Source organism: Leptinotarsa decemlineata, unplaced genomic scaffold, assembly GCF_025532065.1.
Source record: "Leptinotarsa decemlineata unplaced genomic scaffold, Ldec_3_MD MMD2_P_RNA_scaffold_2, whole genome shotgun sequence".
In the NCBI taxonomy this organism is placed as follows: domain Eukaryota; kingdom Metazoa; phylum Arthropoda; class Insecta; order Coleoptera; family Chrysomelidae; genus Leptinotarsa; species Leptinotarsa decemlineata.
The window spans coordinates 11,502,428-11,515,499 of NW_027412529.1; the positions used below are offsets into that span (position 1 = coordinate 11,502,428).

General features: G+C 37.4%; 2 protein-coding genes across 4 annotated transcripts in view; one reads left to right on the forward strand and one right to left on the reverse strand.

Annotated features, from left to right (window-relative positions):
* Nucleotides 1–13,072, forward strand: part of rdgBbeta (cytoplasmic phosphatidylinositol transfer protein 1) — a 512,064-nt gene that overhangs the window by 378,668 nt on the left and 120,324 nt on the right. The gene's annotated exons all lie outside the window — the stretch shown is intronic.
* LOC111514143 (uncharacterized) overlaps nt 1–13,072 on the reverse strand; it is a 61,853-nt gene that overhangs the window by 29,197 nt on the left and 19,584 nt on the right. For 2 of the 3 annotated variants that reach the window (XM_074183403.1, XM_074183396.1), the window contains exons 3-5: nt 12,011–12,210; nt 8,858–9,039; nt 4,631–4,866 (exon numbers count right to left, since the gene is read on the reverse strand). In XM_074183403.1, coding sequence (XP_074039504.1) covers nt 4,631–4,866; nt 8,858–9,039; nt 12,011–12,210 — 618 coding nt within the window. Of the gene's footprint in view, nt 1–4,630; nt 4,867–8,857; nt 9,040–12,010; nt 12,211–12,266; nt 12,325–13,072 lie in introns of those variants that run through there. The other variant, XM_074183408.1, reaches the window with a different exon arrangement.

Consider the following 13,072-nt stretch of genomic DNA (forward strand, 5'->3'; position numbering starts at 1 on the left):
TGCTTCAAAACTTGATCCAAATGCATTGAAATTATTCTGCATTCGTATAGTTTTGTTCCATCGTTTGAAGATATTCGATACTTCTGAAGTGATAAAAATGTCAATATCGTTTGGAGAATGTCAACAACGTTACCTTCAAATAGTAATCATGGCTTGCTTACAAAATATCTAATGGGAATATCATTCTGAAGGGACATTTCCACAAATAAATGGTCATAAGTCCGAAACTTGACTAGTTAGGTATACGCACGATATACACAGATGGGAAGTAAATTTCTACAGCTTCCTGAATTTGTGATAATGCATACGGTGTTCCCTTTGGAATGTTCGTTTGGCTGAAAAAGTGACTTTCAGACCATTTTTCACAGGTTGTATTTTTTTTAACACCCTGTATTGAAGTAACGGAGATTACGCTGACGTGTGGAATCTGTTTCAAAAAAATCTGTTTAAAATCTGTTTTCCGTTAAACAGCTATCGCACCCCTACGAACGACAACCCTCAGAAGTCGAAACTTGCGTAAGCTAAGGATTAACGAGGTCCTTTTACCTTTTAAGGTGTGATTCCTAACGCGGGTTGGACGATAGCAAGTAAGAATCGATCGTTCAGACTAGAGCTTGAACCACCGACCAATAAGGCAGTCAATTCGAGTGAGTAAACAAAGCACCCACGTCGAATCGCCTGGCTACCTCCAAGCTTCACTTCAAACCAAATTTTGGTTCCACAGTGTTCCTTAGCTCAAAGATATCTGCATTATCAGAGGTCATAATTTCCGAAGGAAAAAATTGAAATTATTCCATATTTCAAAAACTGTAATAGTGAATGATATTATATACAGGGTGTTCCATGTGAAAAATCAAAGTTGCTACCACTTTCTAATAGAACTGGCAAAACCGCATTGTTGAAAATATTTTACTTGTGATGCACTGTTTGGAACTTTTGGTGATATAATTATTATTACTGGAGTTTTTTCCTAACACCAAACCGTTATTTTAACACCTTGACACGTGTTTCGATCACCAAGTGATCATCTTCAAGAGGAAGATTAAACTAAATATACTTACAATAATTATCCTTATTTACACCATAAATAAGGATAATTAAGTGATAAGGGTTAAGTGGAAGAACATTTTCTGTGATGCATTGCATTACAGACGATGAATTTCGCCCTTTATTTCATTTCGTAGGTTAAGGATATAATTGTGTTCTGTATCTGTAGAGTAGGGACGGTAAGTGTAAGCCGACGCACTTAGGCCAAATGTGACCCATTGTACATCCTCCCGAGGAGTTGTCCTCCTAGGTCATCGTCCATCCTCTCCTTTCCAGAAAGGTGGACAGGTCGCTGGGAGACATCTCCTTTATATCGGCAGGTGTAGGCCAAGACTCGCCGAACACACACTCTCTTATTGAGGATAACTCTGGGCACTCGCACAGGACATGCCTGACAGTCTCATCTTCCTGTTCACACATCCTGCATAGAGGTGTGTCCACTAGCCTCATATTATGTAGGTGTTTCCTTAGCTGACAGTGGCCAGTCAGAAATCCTACTGTAAGGCGTAGATTTTTCCTGGTCATCGCCTGATATTTCTTCGGCGCCAGCTTCCCAGGGTCGCCCAAGGTGATCCTGGCAAGATTACATCCTTTGATTTCATCCCATCTCTTTAAGGATTGAGCATGGGTGTAACATTTGACTAGTTCCGCAATTGTCGAAGTCATCAGGCCGTGGGTGCCACTGGGTCCTAAAATTCTTAGTCCAGCCGCTTCCTTAGCTAAAGAGTCGGCAATGCGATTACCTCTACTCCTGTCGTGTCCTTTAACCAACCTCAGGATAATGTTATTATCTACCGAGGCTTTGGCTAAATCTTGGTGGCCCTGAAGTAACACGCTGTCTGTTCAAGGCTAATAGTGCTTGTCTGCTATCAGTGCAGATTGTTATGTTTTTGTCAGAAATTCTTTTCTTGGTTATTTCTTTTGTGGCGATTGAGATACCAGCCAGTTTTGTTTGGACCACGCTGGTATTTCTTCCCATTCCCCACTTAATCCTTAGGCTTAGTGACCTGGAGTACTCCACATCCTGAGCCTTCTTTGGTTTTTGAGCCATCTGTATAAATCCGTATTGCATTTGAAGCATCTGACTCTGTGTTCTGCTTAATTTGTATTTTGTAGGGTTTATTAAACACAAACCTGGGTTCAATTGCATCACTTGTTGCCTGCAGCAGAGGTTGCGCAGTAAGCGCTTCCCGCCATAGGCCCAGCCTATGTTAATTATGTTAATTTCTGTTTCTTATTTTTTGTAATGAAATAATAAAGACGATATTATTATTATTATATCTGGTATCTATTGTAGGTATCTATGATATGTATAAGTTCAGTTTAATCTTTATCTTGAAACACATGTCAAGGTATTGAAATAACGGTTTGGTGTTGGGAAAATACTCCAGTAAAATTCGAAGATATTTTAGTTGGGTAGAGAATGTCCGAATATGCTCTCCATTGAATTTGCAAAGTGTACCGGTATCTGTTTCAGCAGAAACGTCTGATGAGGCATCCACCGTGAATCAGCCTGTATTTTACAGCACATCAGTCTTCCAGGCTTAAGTGTATATAATTTTACGATCTAAGATATATTAACTCAAAGCCTCAAATAAATGGATGGATTAACATTTTCACAGACAGCCAAGTTGCACTTGAGGCACTGATGAACCTAAAAGTGACATCGAGACTGGTCTGGAAATGCCGCGAAGAACTGACGAATCTGGCGGAGGGAATAAATTGATTATATACTGGGTGTCAGGACACATCGAAAAAGCTAGTAAGTGTGCCAGACACTCTATATATAGGCCCTGAGCCAGCAGTGGAAGTACCATAGATTTTGGTACAAAACCAGATCGGAAAGCGGGTTTATAAGAAACATTGAGAGTACTGAGAAAAGATACTAGTGAAAGTACATGGAAAAACCTTCATGAAGGGACCGTCAGAGAAAATAACTGAAAAACTGCTTCAACAAAGCAGATATCAATCATAGGACAACTCATCAGACATTGTTCATCGAGAGCACACCTGAATAAAATAGGGTTGTACAACGGAGCCCGAATCTTAGGCATTATTGGATTATAAGAGGCAAACGATTAATGAACAATCTGAAGTATGTCCAGTAGAATATAAAATGCATCCAGCAAGGGACTTATACAAAACTAGTACAGAGAACAATATTGTTGGAATGGGTGGCATGAAAAATATAGAAGAAAAACAGAATGAGCCCATTAGGCTACAGTGTTTCACGGCGACTTGGTAGAAACGGCCAAGTCAGGCGGCTCTGAAGTAGTAGAATAAACAGGTATGATCCGCAAATAAATTTATACATATGAATAACAGAAGTCCTGAAATACTTCCTTGTGGTATGCCACCAGAATAATTTTTTTTACCAGAAAAGGCCTTCTTCAACTTTACTCTTCCTTGCAAAAAATTCATGAATATATAGAGTTCAAATCATCTAAAAGAACAATTCGTTCAGGCCAGTCTCAACACCCTACACAGTAGGTTAATGGACTGACACCTATCAGAAAATAACTACTCCCCTGGCTAATACCACGAAGGGCGTTGGATTATATCCGACAGGTGTCAGTTATTCCTGCATATGCTGTTGGCGATACAACTGCCGCAATAGATTTTCAATCATTGGAACACACTTGCAGACCGGTTTCGGGCTGTTTGGCCACTCGTCAGTGCACTGATAGGCGTCAGTCCATTAACCTACTGTGTAGGGTGTTGAGACTGGCCTGAACGAATTGTTCTCTTAGATGATTTGATTTATAGCCAGTCTTCAAGTATGCCCACTGACTATACGTGAAATATATAGTGTTATTGATTTTCACCAAGTAACAAGTCAAAGTATTTGAAGTTTTATTCGTATTTCACAGAAATTATAGTATATATTCTGAGAGTTTACTAAAAATTTACTGTCCAACATTTCAAAGAATGTATAAATACCATAACTGCCTACAACTTTTCATCAAAGCAAGTGATTCACATAATAGTGAAAAACAACTTTTTTCCAAAATACAACAAATTTTACAATCAATTGTTTTCAATGTGTTATAAAACACAAGAAATAATTAAATGGAAGAATATATTTTCAAGTGAATGAATTGAATAATGATTACCTATATTTTAAACAATAAAAACAGCATTCCATAAACAACTGAGGTTCAAGCGATCATCAATATGGATCGAATATTTGAGAATACAATAATTTGAAACATTTCCTGAACTTCCAGGTCACTAATCATGAAGCAAAAACTCTTTTTCGGGACGAATTAGAGAGTCTACAATGTCTACATACACAACATTGGTCCAAGTTTATTGGGGAATTTTTCAGGACCAAACGGTTTACTGATGATGAGCGCAGAATTCATTCAATTAGATGATATCTGGTAAAGTGAGATGCAAATTGCTAAGCAAATAATTTCATAATATATGTTAGTTTTCATTTCTCGTATGAATCTATTGGGAACACTCTCCTCTCACTAGAACGTAAACACTTTCCCTCGTCCCTCGTTCCGCTAACCAAGTTAGCATCATCTGAGTCTGAGTTTTTGAATGGAACCCGATATAAAATAAAACTCCATCATACCGTTTGTGCAGCTTGATGATAAAGTAAACAGTCAGAATGCCCCAGAGAAATTCTCATCGGAAAATTCGTCGAGGAAGGCCATGCATCGATGCCTATGGCCACTAAAATCCTAATATCCATGGACACGCTGGAGAGGGCCGGCGACAGGAATTCTAGTCTCAATCTTATTCCGCTTGGTTCATCGACTATTGCGAGTCTGAAGTCTCTAGGATCGGGAAATCTTGGCACATTACCACCTGATAAAAAAAGAAAGTATTACTGGAGTTCACAACTGGGTCATCGTGATTATTCCACTAGAGTTGTGTTCGGAAATCCGATTAGAACTGTCAATGTAGTTTTCGTCGGACGGGTGCTGATTTAGGAAAATTGACCCATTTCCAAGATATTATACGAACTTTCTCCTAGTTACTACACAACGTGACTTTCCGAAAAGTTGTAAGTCATTTCCGTTACTGTATTTTATAACCTCTCAAAAGATCGAACTGATTTTTATTGACCATTTGATATTGTCATAATTTTGAAGTACCTGTTTATTAATAAAAAATTGTTGAATGAGCACATTTCAAACAATTATTTTTAAGAGTATTCTAACCCATAGAGAAGTAGTTTGTGGAGTGAATTGTTGAATCAAACTTGTTATATGTTATTGTTGCTGACAGAAATATTCCTTGTAACTTTCAGTCAAACTTCAACGTTTATCAATTTTCCGCTGAATTTCCGTTTGATTCGCCACATTTCATGATTCTCGCGCCACACTTTCATATTTCTAGACTCCTGAAAGCATCTAGGATTATTGGGCAGGAGTTGCCTCGTTTCTGAGATACAGGGCGTTGAAGTTTAAAAAAGCACTTTTTATAAAATATCATAAATATCCTTATACCGATTTGGTTGAAATTTGCTACAGTTATTTTAATTAATAAGGCGCTTATTTAGCCCTAACTAGATTGAAATTATTACGTCCAGTGGAGTCTCAGTGGGCACCGTAGTCAACAATATGGGGGAAAAAATTACGCCACTGACTTGTTTTCGTAGTTTTTCATTTTTTCAGGTTGATCAACTGAAAATACAACTTTTTCATCTCCGGTGTTTTCTTCATATTTAGCTTCGTTTTCGAAAAAAAAATGAAGCCGCTTTGCACATCATGAACACCTGCTTTGGAGAACAGCTGACAGTGATAGTGTTGTCATATCAGAGTTGTCAATTAGCAGTGATTACATCATGAATGATTTTACTAACGCTGAAATGGCTGACATGCATTTCATTTATGGATTAGCAAATGGAAATACGAAAAAATCACGGAGAATTTACCAGGACAGATATCTCAACAGAGTAATTCCATGTGCTGAAACATTTTGAACGCTACATGTAACAATGCCTGAACTAGAAGAAGCTATACTTGATGCGATAGAAGAAGATCATTCAAAAAGTACCAGGAAGATTGCCATGCAGCTGGAAATCATCCCAAAATCCGTATGGACAGTTTTGAAAAGAAACCTTCTATACCAATATTTAATATAGGGGGTCCAAGCTCTACTGCCACAAGATTTTCACCCAAGATTGATATTTTGCAGGTGGTTCATTCATACGATGGCACACAATAATAATTTTTTACCAGATATTTTATTCACGGACGAAGCAAAGTTTTCACGAGATGCTATGATGAACTTTCCCAATGACCATTTTTGAGCCGACGAAAATCCCCAGGTTATTAGAAAAAAATAATTTTCAGCAACAATTTTTGCTGAACGGGTAGGAATGATTGGTGACTATCTAATTGGCCCATTTTTTCTACCAGCAAGATTAACAGGTGAATCATACACGGACCTTTTGCGAGATCATTTACCCATTTTGTTAGAAGAAGTACCGTACCGGTACATCTGGTTTATACACAACGGGGTTCCAGCTCATTTTAATCTTCTTGTTCGTCAGCATCTCGATATCACCTACCCTAATCGCTGGATTGGACGTGCAGGACCTCAAAATTGGCCTGCTCGCAGTCCTGATATGAATCCTCTATATTTCTATTTATGGGGTCATCTGAAGGCTCTTATCCATAAAACTCCTGTACTCCTGTGAATGACTTGAGGAATCGAATAATTGACAATTGGAATGTCATAAGGAATAATCCAGGTATTTTTGAACGTGTCATACAATAAATGACAAATCGATTGCAGTCGGGTATTTCACCAGACGGTGGACATTTTGCTCATTTACTTTAAGGTCGAAATTGTCTATTATTTTCATTTGGTTTTTATTTTATGTTGTTCATGGATAATTTTTAAAAGTGATTTTTTTCCGAGAAGAAGCGTGATATGAAGAAAACACAAGCGACGAGAAAGTTGTATTTTGAATTGCTTAATCAGTGAATCAGTGGCGAACTTTTTTTCCAATATTATCGGCTCTGGTGTCCACTGAGACTTCACTGGACCTAAAAACTTCAATAAAGTTAGGGCTAAATAAGCACTTCATGACCAAAAATAATTGTAGCAAACTTCAATCAATTCGGTGTGAGTATATTTATAATATTTTATAAATCGCGTTTATTTTTAAACTTCAGCGCCCTGTATCTCAGATAGAAGCAAATCCGGACCTATGTTCATAGGAATTTTTTTTATTGAAACGACCTAACGAATCATCCACATAGAGAAATCAGTTTCCAGGGAAGGTTCGGAATGAATGTTTGGGAATTTCGGGAACAAACATAACTAGGTTCTTTATTTCACGATGATCATTTGAATGCTGAAATGCATCTACATCCAATGGGTTTGATGACTAGTCAGATGTATTGCAACTGAAGAAACGTCCTGAAATACAGTATTTTCAACATGATTGTGCCAGTGCAAACATGCCTAATAAAGCAATGGGCTTTTTTCATGATTTTTGGTTTAAAATTCATTCGGTAGTAATTTCTAATTGAAAAATTGTGTACTTTGTTTCAGCTCTCTAAATAGCGTTGTTTTCCCGTAATTATTTATTAAAAATCGAATTTTCTATGCTTGTGACGTCACGGGCCTAGTCCCGCTTCTTGTTCGATTTACCAAAAGCAACAATACAAATAATGAACATTGCCAAATTGTAAAATTCACAAAGCGTATAAACAGTTTCTGATTCATTCGTGATTCAAAGTAAAATCACACTCACTTCCGACAACTAAATCTAAGAAAAAAGTGTAAGAAATGCATTGGAAAGGAGAATTAATTATACATGGCATCCAAATAACACAAAACGCAATAAAAACGTTATTTTTGAAATATCTCCGGCAGTAGACATTTTCATGTTGATGTCAGAAATTTTATTGATGAAAGTGTATATGAACCCGTTAACGTTTAAATTCATGAAAAAATTCTCCATATGAAATGAAATGTACTCGGAAACCATGGTTCTAAATGGAATTTAACGAGCTATATTTTCAAATGGTTTTCGAATGATCATGAACCCTAACAAAATAAATCAATTTTGCATTCATGACACCCACCAAAAATAAGAAATTCAACGTTATATATTAGACATATTGCCACCCAGTCAGATATCTCTCTTGAATGTATGAGATAATGTACTCTTTCTAATGTTCAATAACTTCATATTTTCGTTAAAATAATTGACACTTGGCACCACCGCTGTAGACGCGATCAATTTTATTGGTTAACACACACACGCGGCCAATTTAAACTCTTGCTTCTTGAATTTTTCCTTTTTCTGCAAATATAAAGAGGTATTGGCATCGATTAGGCTTGATAAGTATAATATACCCCGAACTCAATCAATCTATAAGCAAACCAGTATCATTTTCAACAGCATGAAACAAGCCCATTATAAGGCAACACTCAGATGCAATATTCTCAACAAAATGGATTGGAAAAGATGAAACAATTTTCTGATCAGTCAAAATTATGTGCTTTAAGAATACTATGAATATCTTTCATATTTCCCCCAACTTGTACACATCCACACACGAAAAAATGTCGATGAATTAGTATTTTTATATTCAAGAAACACTTCATTGTAAGATTTTCACTGAACAGTTTTAATAAAACGCAACACGTGTTTCGCTATACCTACAATAGTTAGTCATAATAGACACGACTGAAGAAGCTATTGTACAACGAAACACGTGTTGCGTTTTTGTGAAAGTGTTTACTGAAAATATCATAATGAAGTGTTTTTTTAATACGTTATGGATTTTCATCCAGTGTCGGCCGATTCTATCACATATAGTATTTTTATTACCTGGTCCGTAATAAACATGTTTTTCTGGTGGAGCCTTCAAGACGTTATAGGCAGCGAAAGCATCCATTACTTTTCCTGGAATGCCACATAAAATGGATTCATCAACATGAAGAGGAGAATTAGGAACTTCTTTCGAAGCGGCCATCGCCAGTAGTTCAACAAACCTCGCTTGAACTTTATCTCTATAAAAATAGAAAAAAATAATAAGTAGAAAGAATATAAGAATATAAAGAATATAAATAAAAAAGAATGACGATCTGTCATGATTGCTGAAAATATTTTTATGAACTTCATGTGACTTTATTTCATAACAAAAAGTATTCTTATATTTTGTAAATGAATATTACTGGAGTTTTTTCCCAATACCAAATCGTTGTTTTAAACATCTCGAAACGTGTTTCGATAACCAAGTGATCATCTTCAAAGAAGTAGATTAGGATGATACTAGATCGCTTCGCGTACCGCACTGTTACTTTCAATTGACTGTCTCGATATGCTCATGGCTAGCGTTTATGTATCGTAATAGAAGGCGATAGACAATTCGTCAGAATTCCATTCGAAGTCGGTAGCATTATTCTCGTTACGTCTAGAGCGGCAGCGGACATCTTACATTCGCACGCTGTTAGCTTCGTCACAATTGGTTTATGGCTGCCAGCGGCGGCTGGCGTTATTTTCTTCAGGGCATGATTTTCAACAATATGTTGTTAACAGTTATTCAGTATTACAATGAATATAAAATATTAAGTAACCGTGAACGTAGTATGTGTATCGCGTGTTTGGATAGGTTTCCCTAGGCAGCAGTATGTTGTCCAGTATGTTGGGTTGAACCGCGTCTGAATTTTGTATTTGACGTTTCGGGTCCCATTTTGGAGCCATTTTCAAAAATTTGATGTGATTTGACGCCGTGGCCTAAATCTGCCTACTTCTTAGATTGAACAGAGGTGTCGATGGGCGTCTTGATGGGGAGTGAGCATCGGGACATAAGAGGTTTCCAGCCAGTTGGAAGTCTCTGACCGTCATCACGTTTTTTCAGGCAGAAAGGTCGCTTCTTGATTTCCATGGCCTCGTGAATTATCCGAGCTTGTAGTGTTTTTGCTGTGGCGATGGTCTTAGTATTTGCAAAGACTTTGCGAACACTGACAAAAAATCGACAGCATGTACCGAAAATTGCGTTAGCAGTCCGCATTTTTCACCAGAAGAGTTCTGATTCTGCTCCTCGAAAACGCCCGTCCGCACCTTCCACAAATCACCGTCTGAAAATTAAACGAATTGGACGTCGAAGTTCTGCCTTACCCACCATACTTCCCAGAGCTGTCGCCAAACGAGTACCACTTCTTCAAGCACTTCGATAACTTTCTCACCATCTCACCAGAACAATCGTCGATCAGAATCCTGCAAAAACGGCCTTTGTAGGCAAGTACACAATTCTTATGTTGACTCAATTGAACGGCTTGTGTACCATTGGCAAATTAATTCGCATCAGTATTTTGCTGACTCATCAACCTGTCTTATAATAAAGGGGTTTACGCCTTGGGTGATTGCTCGCGTTCAGCCTATTCCTAAAATAGGCAAGAAAAATATTTCAAATGACTATAGACCAGTCGCTTTACTTTCAGGGATATTAAAAATCATGGAGAAAGTCGTGAACCACCATATCTTCAAATATTTCGAAAGCTTCAACATCTTGAGCGATCATCAATATGGCTTTCGGAAACAAAGATCAACAGGCGACCCATATTTGGAATAACGCAATCGAGTAACATGAAGAATAAAGAGCTGTTGCGATTGATATTTCTAAGGCCTTTGACCGTGTGTGGCATGAGTGTTTGCTGGCTAAACTATGACTCGTCGGATGATTTTTGTGTATGGCTTTTCATTTTCCTTAAATAATGTTCCCTGCAAGTGGTCGTCGACGGATATCTCTCAAATACTTTCACCATCAACGCTGGTATTCCCCAGGGATCCATGTTGTCTCCAACCCTCTTTTTATTGTATATCAACGACTTATTGAAAAAAAAAACAAGAATCCAATATATTACTTTGCTGATGACAGCACACTTGTCTCGTCATTTCATTTGGATTCCAGGACATTGGATACGGAGGCACATCTTCACCGGCAGCAGAAGGTTGCGCATCTTAATGGGGATCTAGAAGTGATTTCGAATTGGGGTGGAAATAACCAGGTTCAATTCAATGCCACAAAAACCCAGGCATCGGTTTTCTCCAAGAAGATGAATGTCTCCGAACCGGATATAATAATGGCAGGTCAGACATTTCCGCTTTCTGCTTCGATAAGTTTGTTGGGGGTTGAAATGAACACCAATATGTATTGGCACAATCATGTCGCTGGAATTGCAGAGGCTGCTTCCCAAAAGCTTGGAGCACTGTTTCAAACCAGAAAACTGTACACACCTCAGCAACTTTTGATGTTTTATAAAACTCAGATCCGACCTTCTTTGGAGTAGTGTTCTCATGTATGGAGCTCTTCCCCCAAGCATACCCTGAAGTTGCTGGATTCCATCCAGAAAACAGCCCTCCGCCTGATTGTAGACGCGAACATTACGTGATAGCCTGGAACATCGAAGAAGGGTTGGAGATTTGTCTCTCTTCTATAATATAGAAAGTATATATTATATACTTTCACGGCAAGTGTTCAAGTGACTTGGCACATTTGATTCCACCAAGAGCGATACATATCAGAAATACGCGACGGTGCTGCTCATCGTTTTGAGGTTCAACCACCTCGAACTTCACTGTTCAAGAACTTTTTCATCTGGGAAACTGCGTTTATGTGGAATAAACTTCCCGAAAACGTTTTTCCAAATGGATTTAATCTCCAGCGATTCAAATCCAATATGAATCGCTACTTTCGCCCAGGCACCGCTCTGAGAGCGCCTTAAGGAGTTTCCTGTAGTGCTTGCGTTTTTTCCTTTGATAAAAAAAGTGCACTGATTCAAACGACGCTTATTTCGGAAGAATTGAATAAGTATTCACTGAGATATTACAGTTCAAAGTAGACTAATATAAACGGACAAAACTTCGATTCTGGATGAATTGAAATTCCTGATAGATTTTACCAGCGGCACAATAATTTTGAATGATTCCGACTGTAGAGTGTTTCTTTTGCGTCATGATTTGACACAAAAACTTTACCTTCGTAAATATCCATTCGAGTTAGTGTAGTCTCCCCAAATCTTGAATGTTGATGTATGCAGCTTGATCCTTGCATATCCAGCTGGATAATCTGAATCCGTTTCAATAATAGAATACTTTGGTTGGGAATCACTTTCATACAGTTTAGGAGTCGACAAACAATCTAGTCTTACTATATAGTCAAGTTTATTCGATTGTATCTGAAAAAAAAAAGGATAATGATAATAATGAATCGGTTTTGTACAAAAAAAATTACAGGAATTACGGAATTATGGGTACACATTGGCGATGTCTAGCTCAGTGCTACACTCATACTAACCAACGGAAACCTTTTTTTAATTACAAGGACATGAATGTGATAGAAAAAAAACAGTAACGATACCTCAAAATAAATATAGTTTAAAAAATTAAAAAACACGCTTCTAGAGGAGATCGAACTAAAAAGTTGAAAATATTTTTTACAAATGAGCTTAAAACAATAACGAACAAAAAATATTAGTATTATTGTGGAAAAAGCGACGGGTGCTTGATATACAAAAAATATGTCACAAAACGCCCACGCTTTTTTCACAATAATACTAGTATTTTTCATTCAGTTTATCGTATGATTTTCACTATAGAGAGTTTTACAAAAACCACGACACGTGTTTCGCTATACAATAGCTTCTTCGAACATAAACTGATGGTTACTTCTACTTCACTCAGTTTATGCTTGAGGAAGCTATTGTATAGCTAAACACGTGTCGCGATTTTTGTAAAACACTTCATAGGTAAAATCATACAACAAACTGTATTGATTAGTTTTTTAATGTCGATTTATCAAAGAGGTTACTTACAGCACCATCTGCCCGCGAATAGTTCAAGCAATAAGGTCCATGATTCTGTCTAATATAGATCCCGAGCTTGAGAGATACATACATACATACAGGTGAAGCTAATGAAAGCGTGTTAATAATGAAACAAATATTATATTTGAATTTGCTAATGTTGACTCTCTTCAATCGATCTGACAATTTTAGAGTTTCACAGCTCCAAAAAGAAATAATATATGAAACAGTGCAT